General features: G+C 39.9%; 1 protein-coding gene across 6 annotated transcripts; it reads left to right on the forward strand.

Moving 5' to 3' along the window:
- TSC22D2 (TSC22 domain family member 2) lies at positions 1 to 27,075 on the forward strand. 6 transcript variants are annotated; one of them, XR_009728207.1, is made up of 5 exons: positions 1 to 2,335; positions 14,009 to 14,082; positions 17,901 to 18,009; positions 24,630 to 24,681; positions 25,456 to 25,499. XR_009728207.1 is itself a non-coding variant. In XM_061371555.1 (5 exons), exons 1-4 carry the CDS (start codon positions 342 to 344, stop codon positions 24,668 to 24,670), a joined length of 2,181 nt encoding a protein of 726 aa, XP_061227539.1. In that variant the 5' UTR covers positions 1 to 341; the 3' UTR covers positions 24,671 to 24,681; positions 25,456 to 25,594. The 6 variants fall into 6 exon arrangements, 5 of the variants coding, with proteins under 5 accessions (XP_061227539.1, XP_061227541.1, XP_061227540.1 ...); XM_061371555.1 differs by having other exon boundaries at positions 17,901 to 17,972; positions 25,456 to 25,594; XM_061371557.1 differs by lacking the exon at positions 17,901 to 18,009 and having other exon boundaries at positions 2 to 2,335; positions 25,456 to 25,594.
- Positions 27,076 to 27,359: the final 284 nt, after the last annotated feature.

Here is a 27,359-nt window from a genome sequence, read left to right on the forward strand (position 1 = left end):
GCCCGGGGCCCTCGCCGCGGCCGGCAGGAAGCGGCGGGGCGCTCGGCCGGTCTTGCCACGCTCAGAGCGGGGTCTGTGGCGGGGAGGAGAAGGAGGAGGAGGAGGCCCGCGTCCCGGCCGCGGGAGGAGGGCTGCGGACGGGGAGGAAGAGGAGGAGCCCCGCCGCCCCCCGCGCGGCCCGCCGCCCGCTAGCGGGAGTGTCGCGGCCCGCCCGCCTGTCGCAGGAAGCAGCCGGAGGATGTGCGGTAGCGCCGGGGGCCCGGTCGGCACGCCGTGACAGCCCGCCCCAGTAAGGCGCTCGCCTCGCCCCGGCCGGTGGAGCCCCTCCCCGCGGAGGAAACATGTCCAAGATGCCAGCCAAAAAGAAGAGCTGCTTCCAGATCACCAGCGTGACCACGGCTCAGGTGGCCAGCAGCATCACCGAGGACACTGAGAGCCTGGACGACCCGGATGAGTCCCGCACGGAGGACGTGTCTTCTGAAATCTTTGATGTTTCTCGAGCCACGGATTACGGCCCTGAGGATGTGTGTGAGCGGAGCTCCTCCGAAGAGACTCTCAACAACGTGGGCGAGGCCGAAACTCCTGGCACTGTCTCTCCCAATCTCCTTTTGGATGGGCAGCTGGCTGTAGCTGCTGGTGGGGTAGCTGCGGCTGTGCCAGCTGTGGCTCCCAATGGAGGGGCTGTGCCCAAGAGCTCTGCTGTGCCCCTCTCAGCTGCTGTTCCTGGCACTGCTGTGGCAGGAGCCAGCAGTGCTCAAACTGCCTTGCCCTCCACAGGGCCTTCTGCATCAGCTGTTCCTGGGACAATGTCTCAGACAGTGGCTGCTGCATGCAGCTCACGCTTCAGGGTGATCAAGCTGGACCATGGTACAGGGGAGCCCTACAGGCGAGGACGATGGACGTGTATGGAGTATTATGACCGGGACTCAGATGGTGGTGGTGTTCTAGGCAGGACTGGAGATTGCATTAGGCACAGCAGCACCTTTGAGCAGGCCACTCAAGAGAGGGACAGTGGCCTTGGTGCCACAGGAGGTTCTGTCGTGGTCTCAGCTGTGCCAGCATCGGCCTATGGCCCTGATTCTGTAGCTGACAGTTCCTTGACTGCTGTGTCACAGCTCATCCAGACAGAGAAAATGAACCAGTCCTCTCTACAGCAACCTAATTTTGTCATTGGGCAACAACAGCAGCCGCAACAACCCATAGGTGGGGCCGTACCTCAAAGTACTGCTCAGCCTATGTTTTCTGGGACATCAGTAGCAAATCAGCAAATGATGGTGCCCCAGCAGTCACAGCCACAGGTAAATACACAGGGTGTTGCACAAGCTGGACCTAATGGGAAAGGCATGGCACCTCCAAATGTGACAATAGGCCAGCCAAGCATTCCTGTGGCACAGCAGCAGGTGCAGCAGGCAAGCATACCAGTGACTCAGCCTCAACAATTTGCTTACTCTCAGTCCCAGATTCCACCAGTTCATCTACTGCCGACACAGCCTTCTGGTCAGACCGAATACATGCAGCACGTGACAATTATGCAGTCTCAAGGAGCTATTCAACAGGCTACTACAGGCTCTGTTCCAAATACTGTGGCTTCCAGCCTTCCTGTGGGGCAGGTGACCGGCCAAAACCCCTCACCTGTGGGAGCACCAGTGATGGGGGTGTCAGCGCAGCCTGGTGAAGCAGTTGGACAGGGATCAGGATTAATGCAGAGTGGCCAGACACAAGCTAGTCAGCCTGCCGTTCCACAACCAGGAGGTGCGGTGCAGCAAGGCATTGGACATGCAGGGGTTGTGCAACAGAAATCTGTGACTCAGCATCAAATGGGTGGAAGCAGCCAAGTGTCCGGAATGCCTGGTGCTCCCCATGCTGTGGTCTCCGGAGTTCAGAACGTGCCTGCGGTTGTGCCCGGTACAAGCGTGCCTACTGCATCTACCACCATTTCTGTTACTATGCCAAATGTCCCTGTTACGCTAGTCCAGTCCCAGCTGACAAGCCACACTTCTGTCAGCAGAAGTACCGGTGTTGTCCAGCCGCAGCATGTCGGACACTCGTTAATACAAGGCACGCCTAATGTACCTGCAAATCTGCCACAGTCAAACCTTGGACAGTTTCAGACCCAAGCTCAGTCCTTAGTAGGCCAGATTGATGAGTCTAGAAGAAAATCGGAATCCCTACCTCAGCCACCACTTTCTCTTATAGCTGAAAATAAACCTCTTGTGAAGCCTCCCATTCCAGACGCTCTAGCAAATCCACTTCAGTTACCTGCAAGTACTCCTATGAACAGTCTTGCCAGCTCTGTGTTTGGCATATCTATTCCTGTTGATGGTGATGAAGACAGGTATGAATTATTTTATAATGCCATAAAAATAGCTTTTCTGAAGGGGGATAAAAAATTGACTTTCAGGTTCCTTTCAGGCGTTTTTTTTGTAAGTTCATATTTTCAGGAAGTTGTAGTGAAATTTACCTTGACTACTTTTTTATTTTTTTTTTCGTAGGAGAACATAGCAGTGTTTAAGCAAGTAGTGGACTGTATTTGTTCTTAGGCTGTAAATGTGATTATTTTTATCACAAAGCAGAAAGTACCCTGGAAGCTGCTTAATGCACATGTAATGCACCTCTTCCAAATCAAAGACCGAGAACTCCTTCTGCACCCAGTTGCTCAGTATGCAAGGGATTCTGCTCTTCTCCCCTGAACACATTGTAAAACACTCAAATGACAGCCAGGTTAGAATGAATTTATTGACACCCCTATATTGTGGTGTTAAGAATAGAAGCTTAGTGCTATCTTGGGGCCGTTGGGTGAGGAATTTTGGAAAACTTTAACAGATCTGTAACTTCAACAGCTTATAACAGATTATTGATTTTTATCCTGCTGTTGAGTTTGCACTTCATAGTACCAGTTAGTGAGGAAAGTAGTTGCATCTGGATGTGAATTTGTGTGCCCTTACACAGTGAAAGCTCTTCTGATAACGGTTCTTTTACACTGAAAAAGAATGTCCGCAACTTACTTGGGCAAAGATACCTGCACAGTGGAAAATACAATCTCACAACGAGTTTTCTTTGCAGGAAAGTAATTTGGAACGATTAGTTGCAACAGAGTGTGTAGTATGAGCAGGGTTGTCAGAGGGCTTGAAGCATGGATGTTTTATTCCTGTAGACTTCTCAGACTGCTCTGAAGGGTAGTATGATGACCAAAACTCCTCTTAATTGACTTTCAGAGAAGACTTTCAGGGAAAGCAGTGTTAGAGCACTGAATTAATGTCATTAGTATTTACTGTTAGGACTACAGTAGTTTGGAGGAATGAAATACATGTGGGTTATATGTATTTGTGTTTTTTAAAGTAGGCATAACACTGTTCTGGGAAAGTCTGATGATTTATCCTGAAAGTCTTCCCTTGCTTTGAGAGAATACTAGGCTTTGAGATTACAGAGTCAGTAATGCTCGGAGTGCCTTTTAGTAAAGCAGTTGCATGTGTGGCGTCAGGGTGAGTAGATGGAGAAGGTACTTTCAAGACAGGTTAGCATTTGGAGAGTTAAATCTGCAGTAATGCAGGCCTTGTGCACACCAGAGCTTTTGACTAGTGCTGACTAATGCAAAAGCCTTGTGGAGTGTTGCGCTAGGTCTGGTTAAAGCAGTAAAGGACTTAAAAGCTAAACAATTACAATATTTTAGCAGTTGTGCCTTCCTTAAGAGGATTGCTGACACAGCTGACAGGCTCTTCCTTGTGTGAATAAGGTTAGATTTCAAGCTGCTAAAGTTTTTTCACAGTTCAGTGTATTATCAGAACATGATTTCATAGAATTACAGAATGGTTTGGGTTGGAAGAGACCTTAAAGATATTCTAGGGTTTGTCTTGTTTAATCATTCTGATGATTAAGGAGTCAGAAAGAGACCAATGTATTTGACATTCCTTTTGTATATCTTCTAATACTTCATTTTTGTATAAATTCTAGTAACAAATGGTTATCTGAGACAAATTAATCACTTGATATAATAACAAGGAAAAACTTGCCCTACTTACTCAAACCTGTAGGCTGCTCACCGTGTTGCACACCAGTGAGACAGTTGTTGGTACTTTTAGCCCAAACAAATGATTTTTAAAGTTACTTACGTAGTTTTGTCTTCGAACTTGAGCCACCTTGCAGCATTGCTTCACGCATTCATTTCTGAAGAAACCTTTTCAGAAACTTGACTCTGAGAACTGCAAGTAAGAAATAAGAACAGACTCGAGAAGTAGAGTGCTTTTTTGGCATGCCACATTATAATAATCAGTAGAGAAACTAAGCTGTGGTTATCTGGAAAGAAACGCGTATTTCTCAGTTGTTTGCTTCTGCATTGGGTGATAAAACCTTGTTGTTTGCTGAAGTGTTATGTGAAATAAGGGTTTATATGGTATTTGAAAGTATCTCCTGGGTTTAAACAGCCCTAGGCTTCATACTAAGTAGATCCATGCAGAGCTAGTAGATCTAAGTTTATTCTTAACTCCCCTCAAACAGTAGCCTGACTTTCACTGGTTTCAGGCAAAGAAAGGAGAAAATAAAAACCTAGTAGCTTGCTAAGGCTGTTTTGCCACTTGGTTTTTATTTGCTCTGCTTGCTGGGAAGGCTTTACTATAAAACTGTCTCCTGTTTGTCTGCTGTTAGGTTCTTGCTCCTGCTTTTTTCCTCTTTCCAGCCATTTAAATTGCACCATTACTCCTGTGGGCCTATGCCCAGCTGTTTATCTACTGAAATCCATGGTGAAATAGTTAATGAAGACCTTCAAACGTCATTAAAAGACTCGGGGTCGACACTCTGATAAAACTAATAGAATGTAAAGGGAGTTCACACATCATGAGTCACTGTTCCAGGCTGCCTGCAGGTTCAGGAAGTTAATGCTTGGTTTTGTTCAGAGAGTTTACTTTGTGATCGTGAGAGCTGGAAATTTGTGGAAAATGTTTTTTCTCTTTTATCTCAATATGTAACGTACTCAGGAAGAGGGGGGGGTCAATGTGTAGGCAGGTATCTGCTTTTTTTCTGGCACTTTCAATTATATTTAAATATTTGTACTTACTTGAAGCTTGCAGACTTCTATAGATCATTCCTCTGTAGTCATCCTCTGAAACAGTGATTCATCAAGGAATACTGTATAGCTCAAAATAGCTTAGATTTATCTAGTAAGTCATTCACTGTTCGTAATATGGAGAGGAGCTGTTCTGAAGGTAAAATAATTTAGGATGGAAATTCTTTGAAAACAGAATGTGAGAAAATGAGAAGTGTGAGGCAGAGAGGTCTGATACAGAAAAAGCTGGTCAGTTCCCATCTTTCCTGTCTTGCAGTCTGCTGTTTTAAATAAAACTCTTGAGATAGAGGTGGAGGTGTAAGTTGATAAAGTCATAGTTCTGTGTATCTGTAGATGTACAACTGGTTGGTTTTTGTTTGTTTGTTTGTTTGTTTTTGTTTTGTTTTGGTTTTTTTTGCAGGACCTTGCTTGAAGATCTTTAATTTCCCCTTTTGTTAATTGAGACCACTTTTACACTAGTCTAGACAAAACTGTGGTTCCTTCCATTGCTGTGCAAGTTATGAAAGATCTACAGGATAACAGTTTTATTTTCTTTTCCTCTCTAAATGTGGCTACAGGTAGAATAAGCTGCAACAGTATTGAAGGATAGAGGAAATGGTACTCTTACTGAAGCAGATGTGGATGTCACAGTCCACTTTAAATTTGGAGTCTGACAAATACTATAAAAACACATGAAGAACTGGATCTCAGAATTGCCCTGACTCTTTATTTGCTGGGCTTCAGCAGCAGTACTGGTTGGTTTGGCTGGAGGGCAGTTAAAGTACCTGAGAGGATTTTAGGAGCAGTGTATGTCAGTTTCTCTACCCACATTTATGCCCATGGATACACAAACTTGTAGTTGACAAGCATAATATTCCATCTGGCTTAATAACTTTATTTTGGCTCTTGGGGAAAAAGAAATATGTTGCCTCTGTTAAAAGAATGTTACTGAGAAAGCTTGTTCAAACCTCCTACACGTTTGGCAGACTTTTGGGGCAAAATATTACTAGGCATGTTGGAAAAGGAACAGTGTATAGATCATTTTCCAGAGATAGCTGACCAGCTTGAACTGTGCAGGCTGTATTCCAGGAACGCTAATGAATGGCTGCAATTGTGAACTGTCAACTACAGCAGCTTAAACTGCTGAAAACCTGATTGTGCAGACTTCTTCACAGCATATATCTCTCCGCTCAGCTAAATCATGTATTTGTATAGTGTACTAGCTGTTGATAAAACTGAGCTTTTCAGACCATGTTCATAATACAAGGACAAAACTGAGCATGGGCATTAATATAACTTTGATATGGGTTTCCTTACATGTTGCCTTAGATGCACTTAGATGTACTTGTAAAGAAAAAAGAAAGCATCCTGCAAATAACAAACCAGTAAGCAATACTTCAGTTACATTATTACTGAATACTGTCCCTTGCTTCACTTTGCTCATAAACTTACTAGAGATCTGAGTTCTACTGCAGCTGCAAACTTGAATGTTTTCAGTTCCCCTGAAGGATTGTGTTTGCAAGAGTTTGTAGAAGCAGGTGGAAATGAAAAGAGGATAGACATGCTACAGTCATGAGTGCCTTCAGTTTGACAGCAAGACTGCAGCATTTGAAAAATAGTTGAGGTAGAATTGCTGAGGTGAACATTACAGTTGGCAACAGGTAAATGAGGTTAATGCAAACAAAACTCCAGTTAGTTGTTTGTTTATGGCTGTCCTTTCTTGTGACAAAAAGTACGTAAGGTAACTCCCGATGTACCAACAGCACCACACCAGATTCTAGATTATGGAAAAACTGTCTTGCCATACAGTCAGTTCTTGAGTGTTCTGAGACGCCTAAAAAGAAATATGTGGTTTCCCAGCACTGTTTCCCGGTTTAAACATTCAAGTGCCTTTGTAAAGGAGGAATCAATACATGTTTAAAATTAATGAGCTGTGTTTTAGATGAGATAGTTACTATGAGGAGGAAAGGGGGAAAATACTTGAAATAAATTCAAAAAGTGAAACAGTGCAATTTGTTTTAAAGACAGTAGTGTACAAACTCTGACATAAATGGTTCTCTGTACCTCAAACTTCCAAGTTCTGCTCTGCTGCTGTGGGTTAATTTTTTTTCTGCTTCTCTATAGAAGAGTGCAAGTGTTTCATAGTCAGCTCATTTCTGAATGCTGTCTTGTATGGTAGAAATAACAGCATATGTTTCATGAAAGGTTTTTATACTTGTTAAAAGCTGAATATTCAAGTATTTAGTTCTTTTTGAGCAGGCAGGGCTGTCAAACTACTGAAGAGCTGAAATTTGTCTCAGGCTATGCCTTTTTTTACAGGAGTTACTGATAATATTTTATAACTTCAGATGACATAGTGAAAAGTAATTGTTCCCTATTGAAATAGGTATTTCAGTATTGTCCTGTTGCATATTGAGGCCATGTATTAGTTTTGTCAGTTGTGAAGCTGGTGACTAGCAGCTTCTGTTGCTCGTGGAAAGCGCAAACCTTGTTTGTGTTTTCTGTGTGTCAGCAAAGATTCCGTAAGAAACTTCTGTGAGGCTCCTCCTGGTAAGGTACAACTAGTTTAGTTCTAGTAGATAAATCTAGATTGTCAGCCACAGGTGTCTGCTTTTATTCTTATTTTTGACAAAGTTTAAAGATGGAAGTATTTATAGCAACTGCTAAAGCTACTGTCTTCTGAGAAAGTTCTCCAGACATAAAGGTCACTTGAAGTGCAGTGTAAGGTTGTATCTTCATTCCTTCTCTTGAAAACAACTCTAGCTTTAAACTTCATGCTATATAAATACAGATGTGTATTGAGAGCTGGTGAATTTTTTGCATTATAGAATAATCTATTTTTACTCATGCTGAGCAGGTGAGTTATTTAGCCAAATGGACTGCTGGATGCTTGTCATGTTTTATTTTGCATGGTAGTATTATTCCAGGAAATTTTTTGTATATATTCTTCGATAGAAGCTAAAAGTAATGCATTTGTGTCATGACAGCTTGCTTGAATGCTTTTAACAGTGCAGAGAGAAGGTAGAAGTATTAATTAGTACCATAGAGAAGTGTCAGCTGTCTGTCAATGGCAGCTGTGATGCTTGTCTAGCACTCATTAAAAGATTACAAACTGGAATTGGGATCTATGTCAGTAGCAGACACCAGTCAGAATTGCAGACTGGTTGAGGTTGCAAGGGACCTCTGGAGGTCATGCGGTCCAGCCCTGCTGTTCATGCAGGGTTACCTAGAAATACCTGCTCAGGACCATGTCCAGATGGCTTCTGAGTAGCATTGTATGCCCGTCCTTGGTTACCCTCACAATTGCAGTGTTTCCCGATGTTCAGAGGGAACCTCCTGTGTGTCAGTTTGTGCCCATGGCCTCTAGTCCTGTCACTGGGCACTTCTGGAAAGAGCCTAGCTCCATTTTCTTTATGCCCTCCCTTCAAGTACTTACATACATCAATGAGATCAGACTGAGCCTTCTTTTCTCCAGGCTGAACAGTCCTAGACTTCTCAGGCTTTTTTTTCATAGTACAGATGCTTTCTTGACCTTTCATCATCCTTATGGCCCTTTGTTGGACTCTCTCCAGTATGTCCATGTGTTTCTTGTACTGGGGAGCCCAGCATCTTCCAGGTGATGCCTCACGTGTGCTGAGAGGAGGGGAAGGATCACCTCTGTCAAACTGCTGGCCATGCTTTGCCTAATGCAGCCCAGGACACCATTCAACTTTGCCTCGCTTTGCAGAAAGGACACAGTCCCAATACTTTGATCTCTGGGAGGGAATGAATGTAGTATATATGTGATGTGGCAATGCAGAAGTGTAGCATAGAAAGAAAAGAGGCAATTGACCAAAACCAGTATCTGAAGATTTTGTGTCCGTCCAGAGCAGGATTAACTTGTCGGGTTTATTGGAGGATGAGGTGGTCAAAAATGAGGGTTAAAAAAAAACTTGCTTCTCTGTCAAGCTATTTCAGCTATTTTTCTAGGGGTGTAGATGACAACTCCTGGAATTGTCTCCTATGTAGAACACTGTTCAGTGGGGGCAAAGACCATAAATTCTTTGACCATCCCTACAAATGCCTTTTTAAAAATACACTTTCTTTAAGCCAAGCAGTAAGCTCTCATACTGATGGTGCTATAGTTAGAAGGTCAGCTGAGTGCAGGCTGGCCTGAAACTTGGAGAGTCGTAATGAACTTGTAAATGATGTGGAAAGGCAGCCGAATACACTTGTGCAGTGTAATAAACCATGCCATACATGGTCTAGGTTCTGATATCTTTTCTAAAACCTAAGTATGTAACCTAAAATGTTTGCTAATGGATGCTTTCTTGACCAGTGTTACATAAGTAAAGACAGGTGTGGTTTGGCTCAGACTGTTTGAATCTGGTTTTTCCACTTGCTTTTTTGCTCTACAGATACTGAAATTCTTTGCTTTCAAAAACCAGGAACCAGTTGTAGTTATAGATAACTGAAACATCTGAAACTTCTGTACTGCAACTTGGGGGGGGGGAAGGGAAAATCTAATTTTTGTGCTTTTTTCTTTGAAGATGAATACTCAAGCCAGCTGTTCTACTGTGCAGGGCCACTTTCACCAATAATCATGAGCAGCTTTCCCTTTCATCAGTAGATTTGGAGAAGTCCAGCACTGTGGGCAGAGTAGGCAGTAGAAGCCTAATCCTGTACAATAGCATGTTCACAGATACGAATAAATGTCTTTACCAGTCAAGTTGTGTAAAAGTCAATACTTTTAACAGTTTTGACATCCAGATTTTTGAACGTATAATGCAGTATGAGCAAATGTGGATCTTCTAAATTCAGAAATAAGGAATTTATGCTCTTTTTTTACTGCCTTCTTTCATGCAGCATATTAGGGTCTTCTTTTAAATGCATTCCAGGCTTTCTCTCTTGAATGGGGTAATTTGCGAAAGAATAATACAGCAGAGTGGTACTAAATAGTTAATTACAGTGCATGCTGAAGGATTACTGTATGTTGTGTGGTGAAGTTCAAGATGTTTGTTGAGACCATGTAAGTTGTTTTCAAGAGGTCTGGTGGGTTTTTTTTGTTGTTTTGTTTGTTGGTTTTTTTGTCCCAGTTCATCAGAACATGGATGATACTGATGGGCCTTTCTGTGGCTTTTCTTGAAAGCTTCTTAATACTGGCAAGAATCTCTGACTGGGTCAAGCAAAAGACTTTCTCCATAGCCATTAAGTTTGTCAACTTCTAATCTATAGTTGTTTCTCTTTGAAGATGTGGTCTACTGTGTTTCAGTTTTTTTCCTTGAAGTATCACATGAACTACATTGTCTTGTATCTCCTGCGTACAAGAACTGAAGGTTAACTTCAACCAGTGAGAAGTCATTAGTATGTGAAATGTTACACTTCTTATGTGTTTTGATTTGAGAACAGAATCACTCAGATCAGCCCTTACACAGTCTGTAATATTCTGTAATTAAAATTCAGCCTGACAGTCATGACAGCCTTCACAAAACAGCCTTGCTTTATTAGCATGTATTATTTTAATAAGTGTGTGTATGATGATGCTGTCTGTGGGGTGGAAGAGAGCAAGAGCATTGGTTGCCTGATGGGAACAGAAGTACTAGTCAAGAGTGAACTAAGGGTTCACAGTCTGGCTTTGAAAAGTGGGAGGATGATATGTAGAGGATGGGAAAGATCATCAGCGAGTCCTGAATGACCTTAAAGTTGTTATGATTACAGGATTGTCTACTGTACAGGACTACTGAGGTTTGGGGGCCAGTTTTCTGGACCCAAGAGGATTCGACATTAGTTTTGAGTTACAGCTGTTGAAATCAGAAGTAAGGAGAGATTCAGAAGATAAGCACCTGCATTCTTCTATCCGTAATTAGTATCAAATACTTATATCAGAATTTACTATTTGAACTTTTCAGCAAAGCTTCATCAGAAATACTGAGTGATTATTACCTAACACAGCTAATTTTATTTTAATTAATTAATGAAATTATTACTGACTGATGTTATTTACATCTTAAGGCAAGGTACCACTGTTTTATCCATCCAGGGCTTTGTGAACAGGAAGCATTATATCTTTGCTGCTATTTTACGAGACAATGAAAAAAAAGTTACATAACCTTTTCTCTCAAATCAGTATCACTTCAGGTCTGTCATAATGGTATAACATGGCATAGTGCCTCTGCTCTAACTTTGTATAAGACTGTAAAGGCTTTGAGTATGTTTTAAAATGCAGTCAGGTATAAAAGTGTCTTCTACAGCTATTCAGTGCTGGGACAAGAGAAGAAGTTGTTGGCATCTCTCCTGTATAACTGAGAAGAATGGCGATTTTCCTCAGGTGATACCAATGACTGCTCTTGGTTCAGGGTGGGCTGAAGCATTTGAGATGCTTCCATCTGTCCTTCCCTAAATACTTGGGTTAGTTACTGCGTCCCTCTGGTCTGACCATTATTAATGTTGATATAACGTGCTCTGTCCATGCTGTATTGTTATTACCAGTTTTTGTAGAAGTGGTTTTACTCTTTTTCCCTAGTATTCATAGGGACCAAAAAAAATGGTAGTGATGTCTTTCTTAAGAGAGCGAAGCCCCAGAACAGGGAAAAGCTGGTGCCAACATCATAATGGAGCAAGCAAGTGATAAATGAAATGCCTCTGCTGGAATTCCTTACCCTGCACACTTGAGACAGTCATCTCTTACTCACTTCTCCTTAGAGATGTCTAGTTACTGCATAAGATTATTTTCCAAAATCCTCTTTTGAGAACAAGGCTAAGAAATTATGGGCTACTGCTCTGATCTTTGCTATGGAAAGGTGATGCAACTCGTAGCGAGGTCTAGCTTGCTCTTTTCTGATACTTGAAATCTGAATGTCAGGAGTTTGAGATGCAGCTAATGTCAGACTTCCGTGCCTTGTGCCAGGTGGTGTATGCTGCTTTAGTTCTCTCAGTAAAGTTACCTTAAGGTGATTTTCATTGTTTCTGTTTTTCACCACTTAAATTTGTGTATCTCTTGATTTTTCAAGTGGAGGTCAGATTCATGCAATATGCTCTCTCTCCAGTGTTACGATACTTTCATATAGAAGTAGCCTGTGAACCCCTTTAACATGGTGATTGAGAACCGCTGTTTCAAAAACTGTCATGCAGCCTGCTAAATGAGTCAGCTTTTCCTGACCTTTGCAGCTAGAATGCACCTAAAACTGAATGTAACAGCATCTAATTCTTGCTAGTTTTTTTTTTTCAGTGCATTTATTTCAACTATAATGGCTTTAAGGAACTATGAGAACAGAATATGTAGTTAAACACAAAGCTTAAGAGCTTTAGTCTTGAGACTTTTTTTTTTTTTTTAGTTTAATTCCACATTGACTTCCCCATGTTTAGTCATTGTCAAGTTTCTCCTACCAATGCTTTGTACTCCAGTTACTCTGTTTTGAGAGTAACCTACTCTGCAGGTGGAGTCTTACGAAATAAAGCTGATTTGAAGTTGCAGTTGCTTTAAATAGAAGGCGATATAAATAAAAAAGCAAAATGTCTTCTAGGAGGGATGGAGAAGGAATTCTGTTACTAGTGTAAATGTATTATTGAAATATCATGAACTTTACTGGGAGTTTCATGATAAGCTATGATAAAGTGATTGCAAAACCCCTTGTTCAGATCTTAAACAAACTGTGCCGAGTGTTTTAATTTGGAGACCACCTGTAATCAGTTTCCACTGCAGGTCATAGCTAGTAACCTAGTTAAGCACAACCCTTTACTGGTGTTTGGTAAGACACGTAACTGAAAGCTACCTTGGGTTTGAAATGCTTCTGAGTACTAGCACATCCGATTTTTTTCTAAACTTTATAAGCTACGGAGGGATTCATTTCTTGTCCTTTAGTGCACATCAAAATAGGCAGTTGATGCTCTATATATTTTTATTTTTAATGTCTTGATTCCTTATTGATCAGTCCAGTGAAATACATCTACATATCCTGATAGTTGTCTTAAGTAATTTCAGACTGTTCTTACTGTCAGGTCTCTTGACTTAAATAAAAATTCTGATGTAGCATACTTTTGTTTGCTGACTTCATGTTCAGGCTAGTTTTAAGTCGCATTTCTCAAACTTTAGTTCACTTCTGGCACTGCAGAAATAATGTAGATGTATAAAGTGACATACTAGCATCTTTTATTTGATAAATGCAGCTGAAGAACACAGTTTTATTTACAGATATCCTGTCAGGCTCCTATAGCATTCTGTAGGAAGGATAGGAAGCTGGATGCTTGCTGTTCAATTCCCATTCCCAATTCTTCTTTATTTTCTATTTCGTAGTTAGATTTAGTTCCTGTAAGAGTTGATACTATTCAAAGGCAGACTTCTGCTTTAAAGTTCTTGCTAGGGCCTGAAATCTTTTGGAGCAGTGACAGTTTGTTATCTTCTAGAATGACAATATGGAAATCCCACCATGTCTTTAACAAGTCTTTTCTATTCCTTGATGTTTGTGTGAAAAACAACTCTAGTGTGTAGTTTAAACTTTCTTAGCTGCAATTAAACCTCACAATGTTTGTGCTGTACCTAACAGGAATGAAAACGAGTTTTCTTCCCTTCACAGATACTTTAAACTGTGTAAAGTCTGTCTTTCATCTCTTTTAAATGCTTAATTCTCCTACTTAGTGATTCTCATTATTGGAAAAAAAATAATAGAATATAACATGCCTTATAGTGATCTTACCTGGGTAGGCCTATATCCTTCTGGAGAGCTGGTATCCAGAAATGACCATACAGTCTAAGTTAAGGACTCAGGCCAAATAAAACAAGACTTCAGTTAGTATGCATACCTCTTGTGTAAGAGGAGTATTGCAAGTTTGACACCTTTGCAAGGGTTATATTTTTAACTTCTGTTTGTATTCTTTTCTGTGGAATTGCAGTCAGCTACTCTTCCCATGTTTTGTACTTGTGCAGCCGATTACTGCTACCAGAGTGTAATACTTCATGCTTATCCTTATTGAATTGCATCCTTTTTATTTCAGACCATTGCTCCAATTGGGCAAGATCTTCCTGAATTCTATTCCTGCTGTCCAGAGTGCTTGCAGATCATCTGCAGGTAGAAAGATAGTCTGTACTCTACTGTCCAAGTCATGGATTAAAGTGTCCCATAAAACATTCGGAGGAGACCCCTGGAGAGCTCTGTTTGATGCATCCTTCCACTCTTCCACTGAACCATTGGAGAGCCATGTGTACAGAGTAGTTATCCATCGTGGACCTGCTTTGTATAAGCCATGTTCTTATAAAAATGTCATGCAAGATGGCATTAATAGTGCTACTAATTTTATGACAATCTTTATCACATCTTTTGTGTTTTTTTCTATATGAAGCCCATTAATTTTTCTCAGAAGGAATTCTTGTCTGATACAAGCTTCTGAAAAGCTATCCATGTTGGCTTGTTGCTGTCTAGGTAAAACAAAATAGGTGGTTCTGCTTTGCTTTGTTTTTCCTCTGAGGCATTGAGTAGAGATTACAGGTTGTCTGATCAGATACTTTCATGTTCTTCAAAAATAGGCACATAGGCATTTTCAGTCTTCTGTATCATTCCTGTTCTCAAAGTCAATGAAAATAATAGTGATATTGAGAGAGAGAGAGAGAGAGAGAGAGAGAAAACTGTCTGAGGTGGTCTAGCGTGAATTTTTTACTTTTCCACCTTGGAGTCAAAAGTGTGGTCTTCTTCACAGGTTCCTCTTGTTGCCCTTAATTGCTGAGGTTGATCAGTGGTTTGAAGGCTGAAGCACATCTTCACCTATATTGTGAACAGTGATGTAACTATTCCTCCTTCAAAGGTAGTAGATGGAAAAAAGGCAACTGTGCAGCAACTTTTGCATGCCAAGTTGATACCTATCACTTCCGAAGTCAATATCATTATTTAAGCTAAAAGGCATTTATCTGTGTACTTGAAAATTTGCCAGCTTTCATGAGCGTGGTTTCTAGTGAAGCGGAGCTCTCTAGAATTTGTATTTGGCATATGCAGATTAATGGCAGTGGGAGGACACTCCTGAATATGAGGTGAGAGTTCAGATGTGTTTTAGATTTCCCTTTTAAAGGGAAAACTTATGAAAATGTTCTGAGAACTGACCTTAGATCAAGTTTCCATTGCAGGAAAACTGTTGTCAGAAACCATAACATCAGATTGTGCTGGGAATATTGACATTTGTGAGCTTCTAAAGGGAATAAATACGGTATGAGTTGCAGGACTTCTTAAGAGACACAGAGGCAGTTTTTACCAATCAAGATACAGTTTAAATGTGCTAAGATAGTTGCCTGTCATAATCCCTGGGACTGGAATTAAGCCTCTCTGTCCTTTGGAAATACCTGTTCTCCTCTCTTATCAGAGATGGAGGAAGGGAAGCACCTGGTACACCTCCTGTGGAACAGGAGGTAGACTTTCACTTCCTGGCTTGGCATCCCCTTTCTGGCTGACTCTTTTCTCCCCTGTGGCAGTCTGCCATCAACTGGGGCGGAGACTTGACCTCTGGGACCTGGCCATGTGCTGGGAGTGCAACAGAGGAGTCTGCTTTGTTGGTCTGGGCTGTCAGTTTGGGCATTGTCAGGACTTCTGCTGTTTCAGTCGTGATGCAGCCCCAGCAGGCCATGTTATACTACTACTGTAAGCTGTTTTCTCAATTGTTCTGCAATATGAAAGAAGTTTTTAGTAGTTCTCAAACCCTTTACTGCTTGTGGTTTAAAATAGATATCTCAACAGTTTGAAACTCAGTCATAGTGGTTCAGACCTGCACATAAGGCATCATTCATGTTACCTCTATGGATCTGCTTTTCCAGTTTAGGTAACATCCTTTCTCTTCCCCAGTTAAGACCTTGTTAAAATATAGCTACCTAGTAAAAAATGTTCTCTTAATTGTCTGAAGTAATGCAAAAGCTGTTTCAACGACAGGGGGTACAAAACAAGCAAAACTTTCATACCTTTCCAGATACTTGCTTAAGAATAGCATAAGAATATATAGCATATAGGGTATCAGTATAAAAATAGACAGTATGAAATACACACCATGTGGTTATAAACCACAACTTCTTATACCTAACAATAGCAACAAGGTTTTATATGTTGCAAGTAAATTTATCTTGGAACTTGAATAACTTTCTATTTACAGTCGCATTCTGAGAAGGAGAATTTTACATACTCCTCACAACTGAATTAGAAGGGCTTGGGCCTTGTCCTTCTCTTCCACAAAGGAACATTCTCTTGATCTGCAGATGCCAGTTGCTTTCCATATGTTAGACCCTACATCACTCAGATGTCCTTTAGCTATTGTGTTGCTCTTCCTATAATTAGTTATATTTAGTTGTCACTCAAGTGTGCAATACTTCTAAAAGCGTAAATAGTACCAACATACGAGTATATTTATCAGTTTGGTCAAACAACTTCTGTAGCAGGTATTAAGCTAAATTCCAGACTTGCAATGATTTTTTTTGTCTTTTTGAAGGATAGAGTGGTGAAAGTGGAAGGGGGAGTAAGAAGCATTTCAAACAAGTGATTTCTGATCACTGCAAATGCACAAATACTGGTACCCTTGCAAGGTTTCTGGTATACACATGCCATGGGAATCTGGTTACTTCAGACAGTGTTTAGTTATGGGTTGTGTGTTTTGTGATTTTTCTTTTTATTTTTTTTTTTGTTCTGTGATTTCAACTCTACAGTAATTGTACTTAAATGGAAGTGTTAAATAACTTGACAATTTTAAGAAGTATACTTGCCGTAAACTTAGAAAAGGGATGGGCACTTGTGCTTCTAATGTTGGCATAAACATTTTATTTTAAAACTGTATTTAAAAGGAACTTGAACTAATACTAGCTTTTTTGAAGATGTTTCAGCTAGGTTGTTGTGTCCTTCTCTAGGACTGGTATAACTGGTATACCAATGTAAGGATTCAGTATTCAGAGAAGGAGTTTTTAAGCTTAAGTATCATGCTCTCATACAGCCACTAGCAGTAGAGAATTTTGACTTTGTGTTTAATCCAGTATCTTGTAAATGGTAAGTGTTCAGATGAGACTTTTGAGAATTAAGTTCTTCAAATTGCACTCTTGGTACGTTGCCAGCTGTGGGGCAAGTGCGTGCTGGATGAGGAAGGTCAGGCTGTCTCAGGGGTCTGGCCCTGGTGGCAGAATTTATGCTGTGCTGTCCAATTTGCAGCAAGGCTACTGGAGCCTATGCTGAAGGCTTGTGAGACCCAGGGTAGTAGCTGAGTGTTCTGAGTGACTGGCAAAGCGCTTCCAAACAACAGTTGCCCTGTTGCACATAAAAAAGGGGACATGTGAGGGTAATGGACAACCGTTTACAGAATTAGGAATATTTTAGATTCCGCTTTTCAATTTTAACTTGATCTGGTTTTCAGTTGCAACTTAATCTGTCATAGCTTGTATGTGGCATATTTAGGTCTGACTTCTAGGTTCCCTTGGAGAACATGTGTATATAAAGTAGGGTGTAAAGTAGAATAGAAATATTGAGTATTGTTTGCAGAGATTTTTTTTTTGTGAATTACAAAAAGTGAGAAAGGTATCTTTTGAATTTAGCATTAGAGTTGTAAACAGCTTACCTATACAAGATTGTCAGTATGACATAAGATCATTTTGTTAATGGCTTTACAGTTGTCTTTTTACAGTAGAAGCTTGAAATAGCATGAAAATCCATAGGGCTTGAGGATTACTTTCTCTTTTTGAATAAGGATGTCCTTAATGGAAAACCATAGAAGCAGTAAGGTCTTCAGTCATTAAACTGTGCTTCAGGCATTCGGTGAAATCTGTAAATTTAACCTGTGTGGATCACTAATTTGCTTTGTAATGCAGGTTGAATAAGAGAGTATTTTTATTACGTACCCATTTTCAATATGTTTGTTTGATTCTTGGATCTCATAGGAATCCGTCAACTGCATTCTACCAAGCGTTCCATTTCAACAAGTTACGCGAGTCAAAGACCTTCTGGGATAGGTATGAATACTTAACTATGGAATGCATACATGCTGAGGTATGCATGAACAGCTTCGCTCTATGCAAGTTTCTTGTTGGTTTTGTTTGCACAGAACTGCTGCTTGTGTTTAGAACTTCACACTGGGCTTCTGCAGCCTGAAGATCTAAAAGCAGTCATGGAAGCGAAGTTTTTGTACTGAACTTTAATACTAAATAAGTCTAAAATACATGACATGACATTTTTCCTTCCTCCTTCCATTATGCATGTATCATACATAATGTGTAAGCTGAAAGAGTTTAATGCACTGCTAGCTGACCATCGCTAAAATATTTGCAGCTTCCTTTTCCAAAAAAAGGAAACTTTTTTGGCATTGAGGTTATTGAGTCCTGTATTAGAAAACAAGTTGTGTAAATATTATATTCAAACACAATTTTGGCAAAGTTAAAAATTCTTTTGGTCTCAAAACCAGGAAAGGAAGCTTTCTGGCTTTCTTTCATTCTGCTTAAGTAAAGCTAGATGGGGAACAAGCATGAGCTGTGACAAGATATGATGGCAAAGTAAAACTGCTAAGTTAGCATTGAACTCATGGCGAGAAACTGCAGTGAAGTGCAACAAAGTCATATCTGTCACAGATATGGCTTGTCAGAGATGCATTACTAATTCATCAGTAGCTGCAAACTGTTTATTTCCTGCATTTTTATGATTTTGAAGGGTTTTTTTTGTCAGCATTAAGCTGAAGTCCTAGTGATTATGTGATTTCATGCCTTGTGATGCTCTGGCTTATCACAATACTTCTGCTTAACAACCACTGTAGAATATGAATTTTGCTTAGCAACTGAAGTATTGATAACTTTCATCATTGTACTGGCTGTGTTTGACTTGAGAGGCTTTTCAACTTGCAAAACTTAACTGAATCCTTTAAAGTTTGCTTGGCAACAATTTATATACTGTACAACACAGATGGTTAAAAAATGCTATTGCATCCTGCTTTTTTTCTTTAATTGCTGAAGTGCTAGCATTAGTTTCGAAAGCACGTCTCCTTTTGTAGCAGAAACTTGGACAAATTTGTGTTTTTGCTTTAAGCTCTGGATGATGCCACTTTCCTGTATTTATGGGACAGAGTTGGTATTTAGGTTCCAAGGACTTCACTATTTAATTTCAGGTCTTTGAGTACAAGTTTGGTATGTAGATGAAAAAGCTCACTTTAAGGTCTTGCCTTCATCTGTTTCTCTATTTTCAGATCTTAACTTAAAATATTTCTTGAGTAAGCTGATTACAAACAAACCCTAAAATCAAATAATTAGTGATTAAGGCTTCACACATACGAAGTTTATATGCAATGTCTGAAACAAGTACTGGAGACATGGGATACAGGAAAACATTAAATTCAGGTAGAAAAGTATAAATGGCTTCCTTTAAAATAGTCTTGCCTCTTTGCTGTTAGAACAGTTTGTGGTAAAAACAAGTATTTGTAAAAACATAATCAAATTCATGAGGACTGATAGAAATTTTAAAATTCTGTTCCATCCAAATTCTGAAGTCTTTGATGTGGTTTAGCAGGTTTTGCACTTATACCCTAGTTACTAGATTTTCTTAAGATGATGTTAGGTAGTTTTGCTTTACTAGATGACTGAAGCTGAAAAGCTTTTAACAGTAATCTTCCAGTGAAACCTAATGGAGGTTTATAAAGGTGCCCTCCAAGGGCACAGCCAGTAAAGCCTGTTCTGGGGAGCTCCTCTCAGGGTCCAGGTATGGTGAACCTCAGGTGTGCAGCTCTGCCAGCAGTGCGTGTCCTGGCAGCAGCAGGGCAGGAGACTGACGGCACCCTGGTAGCTTCAAGCTGTGTAAGCAGTGTGTCATCTGATGCAGGTGGGGATCTGCTGTCAGACTTGAGTACTTTGGTAACCATAAAATTGTTCTGTTTTTTTTTTTTTGATCCTCAGTTTTTGAAAGAGAAATCTCTACTGTGAGTACTATAAGCTTGTTTAATTTCCTCAAAACCCCTTTGTTTCCCCATCACAAAATGTGGGGGTTAACATGCTGTGAAACATAAGGATCTTAAGTCTGCTGGCAGTAGACTCTCAATTACGTTTTGTAGCTCCTTCAGAAGTAGGTTGTGAACCTCAGGGGCTTGAGTTAGACTTTAGTGTAAACATAATAGAAAATCTTCATCTGAAACTTCACTGGGGTTTTTTTTTCTAACAAATGTGGATTATTCTCCTATGATCAGGTATCTTTGGGACCATTTGAAGGCAGCAAAGCTAACCATACGATATTGCAGTAGACAGTAGAAGATTGCTAAATTGCTCCAGTAAAATAGAGACTTGTTTATTTTTCACTTGTTTGGGGGCTTGGTTTTGTTGGGGTTTTTTTTTTTTTTTCAGGGCTGGTAATAATCAAGCCACTAAATATTAGTGAAATACTGGTTGTTACTGATATGTTTTCAGGAAGCCCGCAGATGTTTTCTGCGTAGTGTTCACATAAGTGTTGCTAAGAGCACAAGTTTCATGGGTCTGTCTTCTCATATGGCATGTTACTGAGATTATGAAGGAGAACAGTGGCTTCTTGGCATATTCACATGAGTCTGGGTGACTGCTCTTCTGTGCCTGGGTTGCCTTTGGGCGGTAATAGTGCCATAGGAACTTTAGATGGGTTTGCCCAAAATACAGACTTTTTTGGTAAATTTGGATTTAAACCAGTAGCTACTGAACACTTTTTTTTCAGCAATGTTACAGCTTGTTGATGGTACTGAAACATCTTTCCAATAATATCTTGCTGTACTCCTGGGATGCCATGTCTCCACAGGAAAAATTTTTACAGCAGTGAAGTCAGAATTATACCAAAGCTTTGAAGAAATGTGATTCATTATGGAAAGTGTGATTACTGTATATTGCATAACATGCACTTAGATTCAGAAGTTCTCTTCCCATTTTCTTTATCTGTATGTACATGATTGTCTGGGACACTTCTCTCAGTTTGTTTGAAAGACATTTGGAACAAAAAAATTGCAGATCTGTCTTCGAGTTGTAGGACATAGGAAAAATACACCTAAAATACACCATAAAGAAGTCTGAGGTGCATGCTGTAAGTATTGGATAAAAACCACTTTGTTCCAAATGCTGCATAAGTGACTGTGAGCTATGAATAAGCCATGTTATTAGCAGTTAAAATCTATATATTTTTTTTCCTTTGTCTTTCAAAGTAAAATGTGGGAAAAAAAAAAATTTTAAGCCAGTAGGGTTTCTTAATCAAAATGAGGGTTTCTCAGACTAAATTGTTTTGCCTGACTGGTGTAGGAAAACAGGTTTTGCCATCCATCTCTGGAAATGGTAAACTGTGCGTGATACTCTTTGTCAATTTTACTGACTGTAAATCTTGCCTTGTACTTAACAGGCTTCAGAGTGATCTTCGTACAGCAATGTAACTTCTTTTTGGTCAGAGCCTTCATTTTTGTAACCTTAACTTGGATTTCCAAGTCAGACTGAATTGATCTCGTCAATTACTGTGTATACACATGGTAGCTGGTTGACTACAAAAGCTCAGTTTGAGGGGGGGTATGTAGGAAGTTTGCAGTTACAAAGAAAAAAATTATATGCATAATGCATCCCTTGAAACTGCCTATCTTAATGTGGATTTTTGTTCACGTATTACAGCTTTGACAATAATTGTCAGACTTGTGTAGTTCCTGGAGCAATCAACTTTGTTTAAAAGCACAACATAGTAATTGGTCTTTTTTGTAAGACTTAAATAGTGTCTTTCCACTTCTAACTCAAGAACTTTTCAAGTTGAGGCATTGAATACACAGTGGATGGATCACACACAGAATGTATCAAACTCTTTCAAGTTATGACATCCAAAAAGACTCAGTTCACAGATAACTTCTTCTCCTGGCTTTTTTGTAAGGACTGGATTGAATCTATAAATTTCATTCTACAGCCATGGGATAAAGTATTTTTATGCAAACTGGGATTTGATATCAACAGCTAAGGATTTGAAACAAAGACAAAATCTTGAGATTTGGCAGCATTCGTGGTCTGTACCATGAGAACAGCTAGCACTGGAGTACTCTGCTTCTGAATGTTTCACAGGAGCTGTTCGCTGTGGGGAGCACTATTAACATGAATGAAGAAATGAGAGAACCATTTGGGAATTATGCTAGCATAATACCTAATTCTCATATGCTTTTAGAAAGTGAAATGAAATGGTTAGATGTGGTTTTATCCTGATGATGAACTGGAGGCCACTCTGTTAGGGAGGAACTTTTCCTGGGCAGGTGGTAGTCTGCATGGTCCTGGGCTCTGCCTGCTGGAAATACAGAGCGGGGGCATGGAGGTTTGTGCAGGAAGCAGGTTTGGAATCCCAACTCCATGTGCCAGTAAGAGTGCAAGCTGCTCTGGGGGTAAGGACAACAAAATAATGAAACAAATTAGTGTATAAACTACTTACGCCTTTCAGCACTGTCCATTAGTGTCACATAAAGTGTAAAATGTGGCTGGGAGGATGACAGCTTCTCTGACTGCATTCAGATCACACACATAGTTAACCCTGTGCTCTGTTAAAAGGCAGACAAGAATTTGGAGCACAGGGTACAGCATGGGAAAGGTACTTCTGCAGCATGCAATGCAGGTACGAGTGTTTCAGGTGATCAAGGAGAAGACTGCCTATCTTCCACTTGAGAGGTGTTCGTATCGAACTGATGCAATGCCCTAACTTCTGTGTAGGTGAGCTTTGGGTTTTTAAATAATCTAACTACAGAATAGGAATAGTAGAACCAAAGCCCCAGTCTCAAATTTAACTAGAAGAGTATTGACAAAAGGTATATAATTGCACTGTACGAACGCGGTAGATCCCACTGGGAAGTTTGCTGTTAGCTTTAATTTTCCTCCCCTTTATCTCTTCAGAGCTGCCTCACCTGACTGGTGTTCATGAAAGGCTGGGACATGGAGCAGTCTTGCGGATTTTTATGACTCTTGAACACAGATGTTTTTGATAGTTTCAGATCTGAAACATGTTAAGTCAAGGTGGAAAGGAATAATTTTTAATGAGTTACAAATAGTTTTTAATCTGAGGAGCTTTACTACAAATATGGCTTGATAAAGGCTTAGAAGACAACAAGATACTGGAACAATTTTCTAGTGAAATGTATGTTTAGCACTTCTGATTTAGACTGCAAGCTTTGTTCTGTTTGGAAACAGAGGCTGTTGCTTCCTCAGTTTGAAAAGCTGATTCCTTCACAAATGCTTGATGCTAGGTACTGTCAATTCTTGTGAGTCTTGTTAGGGTGGCTTTGTCTACTTCTTCTAATAGTCAAGCTTTCTTTCTCATATGTAACTAATACTGCTGAACATATTGCCATTACTCATTTTAGAAAGCCTTAAGTAGCTTTTTTTCTTAACACTTGGTTTTGGTGAATGTTGTGTATTTTCAGAGAGGCAAGTTTCCAAGCATGACTGGAAGCCTTGCATTTTTCCTGGACGTTTACTTTTTAAACGTAGCTGCACACTGCTGATAGCAACTTCCATCGCTGAGGGAGCATTATCAGTAGTTATCACTGACGGGGCTGGTAAATAGCCCAGGAAGTGCCATCTTGTGTCAGACACGGCACTGTGGAGTAAAATCAGACCACTGAGACCTAGTATGGGTGGGCAGACTTGGAGCATATGGAACCTGTGTATGGATGGAGCATTCTGTGGCTGCCATGGGGGATTCCTCTGCTGCAGCATTGGCTGACCTGTCTGACCTCCTGGGGAGAGCTGCAACTCCCCTCCTGATCTCCCAGAGATCAGCATCTGTCAGAGCACAGGGACACCCTGGCCCACCCAAAATTCTAACTTGAGAGCTTCATGTGAACACGTGGCTTATTTTCCTGTACTGGGACTTTAAAACAGACCAAATATATTAAGGCCTGGATTTCAGTAACCTGGGATTTAAAGATGTAGTTCAACATCTTGCTTTGCACAGTAAATACACACTCTTATGACTGAGATGTTTTGTTGGACTGGCTGGTGTTAATATGTCTTCAAATCAAGACTGACCCTAACTGTAACCAGCAAACTGCAGTACTTTTCTTAGAAGTGGGAAGTCATCTGGGGAGAACTCATTGAAAATGAGTCCGTCTGCTCATGGAGTTCAGGGCTTTAGTCACGTGTTACTCTTCTTTTAACTGCTGCCACTTGCTCAGAAGTACAGGGCTGAGCCAGGAACTTTTTAACTGGAAAGTAGTCTTCAAGTAAAAGCAGAGAACAAACATTATGACAGCTTTGGGATTTTTTTTCCACAATCTTTATAAGAGCAATTTAGCAGAAACAGAACTAGAGGTAAGGACCCCATGAATATCCCATGAAATCCCTGTTTTCTCCAGTGAAGAAAGCTGAATAATTAGGCAAGAAATCAAAGCAGTTACTTTACTGTTTATTCTAATGCATTTTTCTGGTTATGGGTGTCATAAGCATAGTTTGAGGAATAATAAACTGAGGAGCAGTGTCTCTTAAGTGCTGTAACTGTACTGGGCAATACAGTGGGGGAAACCCATCTAGTCCCCACCTCAATGTGTACTGAATTCTTGAATCTGAAGCTTTAGCTTTCCAGTGACAGCATGTTCTAAGGAGTCCTGTGGGTGCATAGTTTTAACTGAATGATACAGTAATGCTGACAAAGTTTTCTCCTTCTATTTACAGTGCATCTGGTGCAAGTGTTGTTGCCATTGACAACAAAATAGAACAGGCAATGGTAAGCAAAACATAAATTATTTCTAATAGGATTAATGATTTGTTGCTGAGCATAAGTTTCCAGCTGTATTGTGTTTTTCTGAGTTTGTAACATCCTTTCAGTTGGGTCAGACTGAAACTGAAGCCATCATTTGAAAAAAGGATGTTCGGTTCAACTGTGGGATGCCCATAAACCATGATTGCCTTTACTGTTGGCCCAGAAATGTCCCTGAATTAATTTTCCTATGAATTTCCGTGAGCAAGCTGATTGAACTTAAGGGTGTGTTTAAGTCTCTTCAGTGAAGTTCATTACTAGTTTGTCTTAATGGTCACTTAAGCTATCCCATCTTTGACATTTTGTTCAGCTTTGGTTACATCTGTTCCATTTTTTGCTTCTGCTGATTTAAAGGTTTTCTTATTTCCTCCTTATTGTACACCTCAGTGCTTTGGTCTGTAACAGACTCCCCCCTCCAGGTCAAAGCTTCACAGCTGATGTTTTCACTCTGAGTAGCTGGAACATAATTCTAGTCTGTGTCTTCAGTGTAACCAAGGTGACTAGAACTTAATTCTGAATGCTGAAAACAAAGCTTTTGATGTAAGGGCCACTTTACAGTGAATAAAAGGGCTGGGTTACTTGATCTTGAAGGCTAATTTATTCATGTCTTCTTAGTGACAGTGTTTTAGTTTTCTAAGCTTATGCTTACTTCAGTGACACTACTAAAACAGTAAATCCTGGGTTTGGAGTGGAATGAAACTATTCTTTCACCTGGTGTAACTCTTTACTTACTCTTCACAGGATCTAGTGAAAAGCCATTTGATGTATGCTGTAAGAGAAGAGGTGGAAGTCCTGAAGGAACAAATAAAGGAATTAGTTGAAAGAAACTCTTTACTTGAACGAGAAAATGCACTGTTAAAATCTCTCTCAAACAATGATCAGTTATCCCAACTTTCAACCCAACAGGCCAATCCTAGTAGCACTTCACAAGCGCAAACAGTGATAGCACAGCCTCCGCAGCCAACGCAACCTCCACAGCAGCCGAATGTCTCCTCAGCGTAAAGCTTTCTTGCCTCCATTGAAACACAAGTCCGAGAGCAGTCTGTCCTTGTGTGCCACTGATGTTCTTTCCACTTTATATGAAAGCAAGTAGCCATGCTTCTGTTGTGTGTTTGGCCTTTTCAGTATTAGACAATCATTCTACAAGAGCTGTCCCTCACTGGTGTGTCCTGAAGTGCAGTTGGTGTCTGTTACGTCATCAGTGCACGAGGGATGTCGTAGAAGGAGTTACTAATGCAGAGAATGCATTTGCTTGGTGTGCAGGAGTGAGGTCTTTAAGAGCTTTGGTGGCTCTCCGAGGTTTCCATGTCCCATGGATTACTTTGAGCCTTGCTGTCTGGTAAGAAGTAACAATTCATCTTCAGAGCCACTGTTCTTTCAATATAAGTAACATTTGCCTACATTAGTTTCATTTATTTGTTTTATTTATTACAGGGCTGCTATTTTCATAATGTACATGAACAATGTCACAGAACTTTTTAATTTTTTTAATAAATGTATGTATCAATAAAATGATAGATGGGATTGCGTTTAATAGATAAAATGTTTAGGCAATAATTGAACAAAAGAATCCTGGCATATTTCTAACACTAATGGCAATTTACCTTTGGTATTTATTTACGGTAGTAAAGATCCAGCTTGAATGTAAATTTTGTATAGAGTGTAAGTATGAAGACCATAGTGCATCTGTACAGGTAGTCACCAGTTATTGTGATATAATAAATAATTGATGGGCTATTTTGATGAAGAAAACTTTGCTCATTTCTGTTTCTACTTTCTAATAGGGAGAAATTGCCATGATTCCTCTGCTTTTTGACATTTCGTATAATTTCTTTTTTCTTTTTTTTTTTTTCCTTTTTTTCTTTTGGATGGGAATAAAAAGCTGTGAAATTGTTCAACCTACTTTGTAACCAAAGAAGCAAAGCTGTGTAATTGAGTTGTTTTGTTGGGGTTTTTTTATTTTATAATGCACATTCTTTATGTATTTTTATTTAGTGTTTTCTCATTCACAACTTTCTTTGCTGTCTAGCATGATCTGCATGACCTATAATCTTTGAACCACTTTCGTACCTCATGTTTTTATCCAGCACTCTTATTGTAATATGTAATAGTCTGTGAACAATGTCAAATAAAAAAGAAAGAACAGCTGGTGTTGGTGGAGCTGAGCTAGTGTGCTACGCACTAGTTGTTAAAAAAAATATTGAAGTGAGCCATCTTTTGTTCATTTAAAATGGTGTTTTGAATTTCGTATGCAGAAAACATTTTGTTACATTGCAGATTTTAATGTATTTAATAAATGCAACATGCAGATTACGTGCAGTGTATACTGAGTATTTAAATTAAAAATGTACATTTCATAAATTCAAGAGAGACCATCATTTGTGTAAACTAACACAGTGTGTCAAGTTGCTGTATAAATATATATATATTTTAACACATTTTTCTGAAATTAAACTGCAGTTTTGTTGAATATTTTGGCTGTAGAAGTTGTTGCAGTGTAACTAAATTCACTAGTACTTTTTTCCTTAACAAAATTGAGAAGGGCAACCTCAGGGAGCCAGTAATAGAATAATGCCAAAATTGTAACTGCTTCTCTTGCAAGAGACTAATTTTCTTTTATTCTAGGAAAGTGTAATTGCAGTGCT

Source organism: Neopsephotus bourkii, unplaced genomic scaffold (genome assembly GCF_033783945.1).
Source record: "Neopsephotus bourkii isolate Nb327-2 ecotype Australia unplaced genomic scaffold, CSIRO-AGI_Nbou_v1 NB_1574, whole genome shotgun sequence".
Lineage (NCBI taxonomy): Eukaryota > Metazoa > Chordata > Aves > Psittaciformes > Psittacidae > Neopsephotus > Neopsephotus bourkii.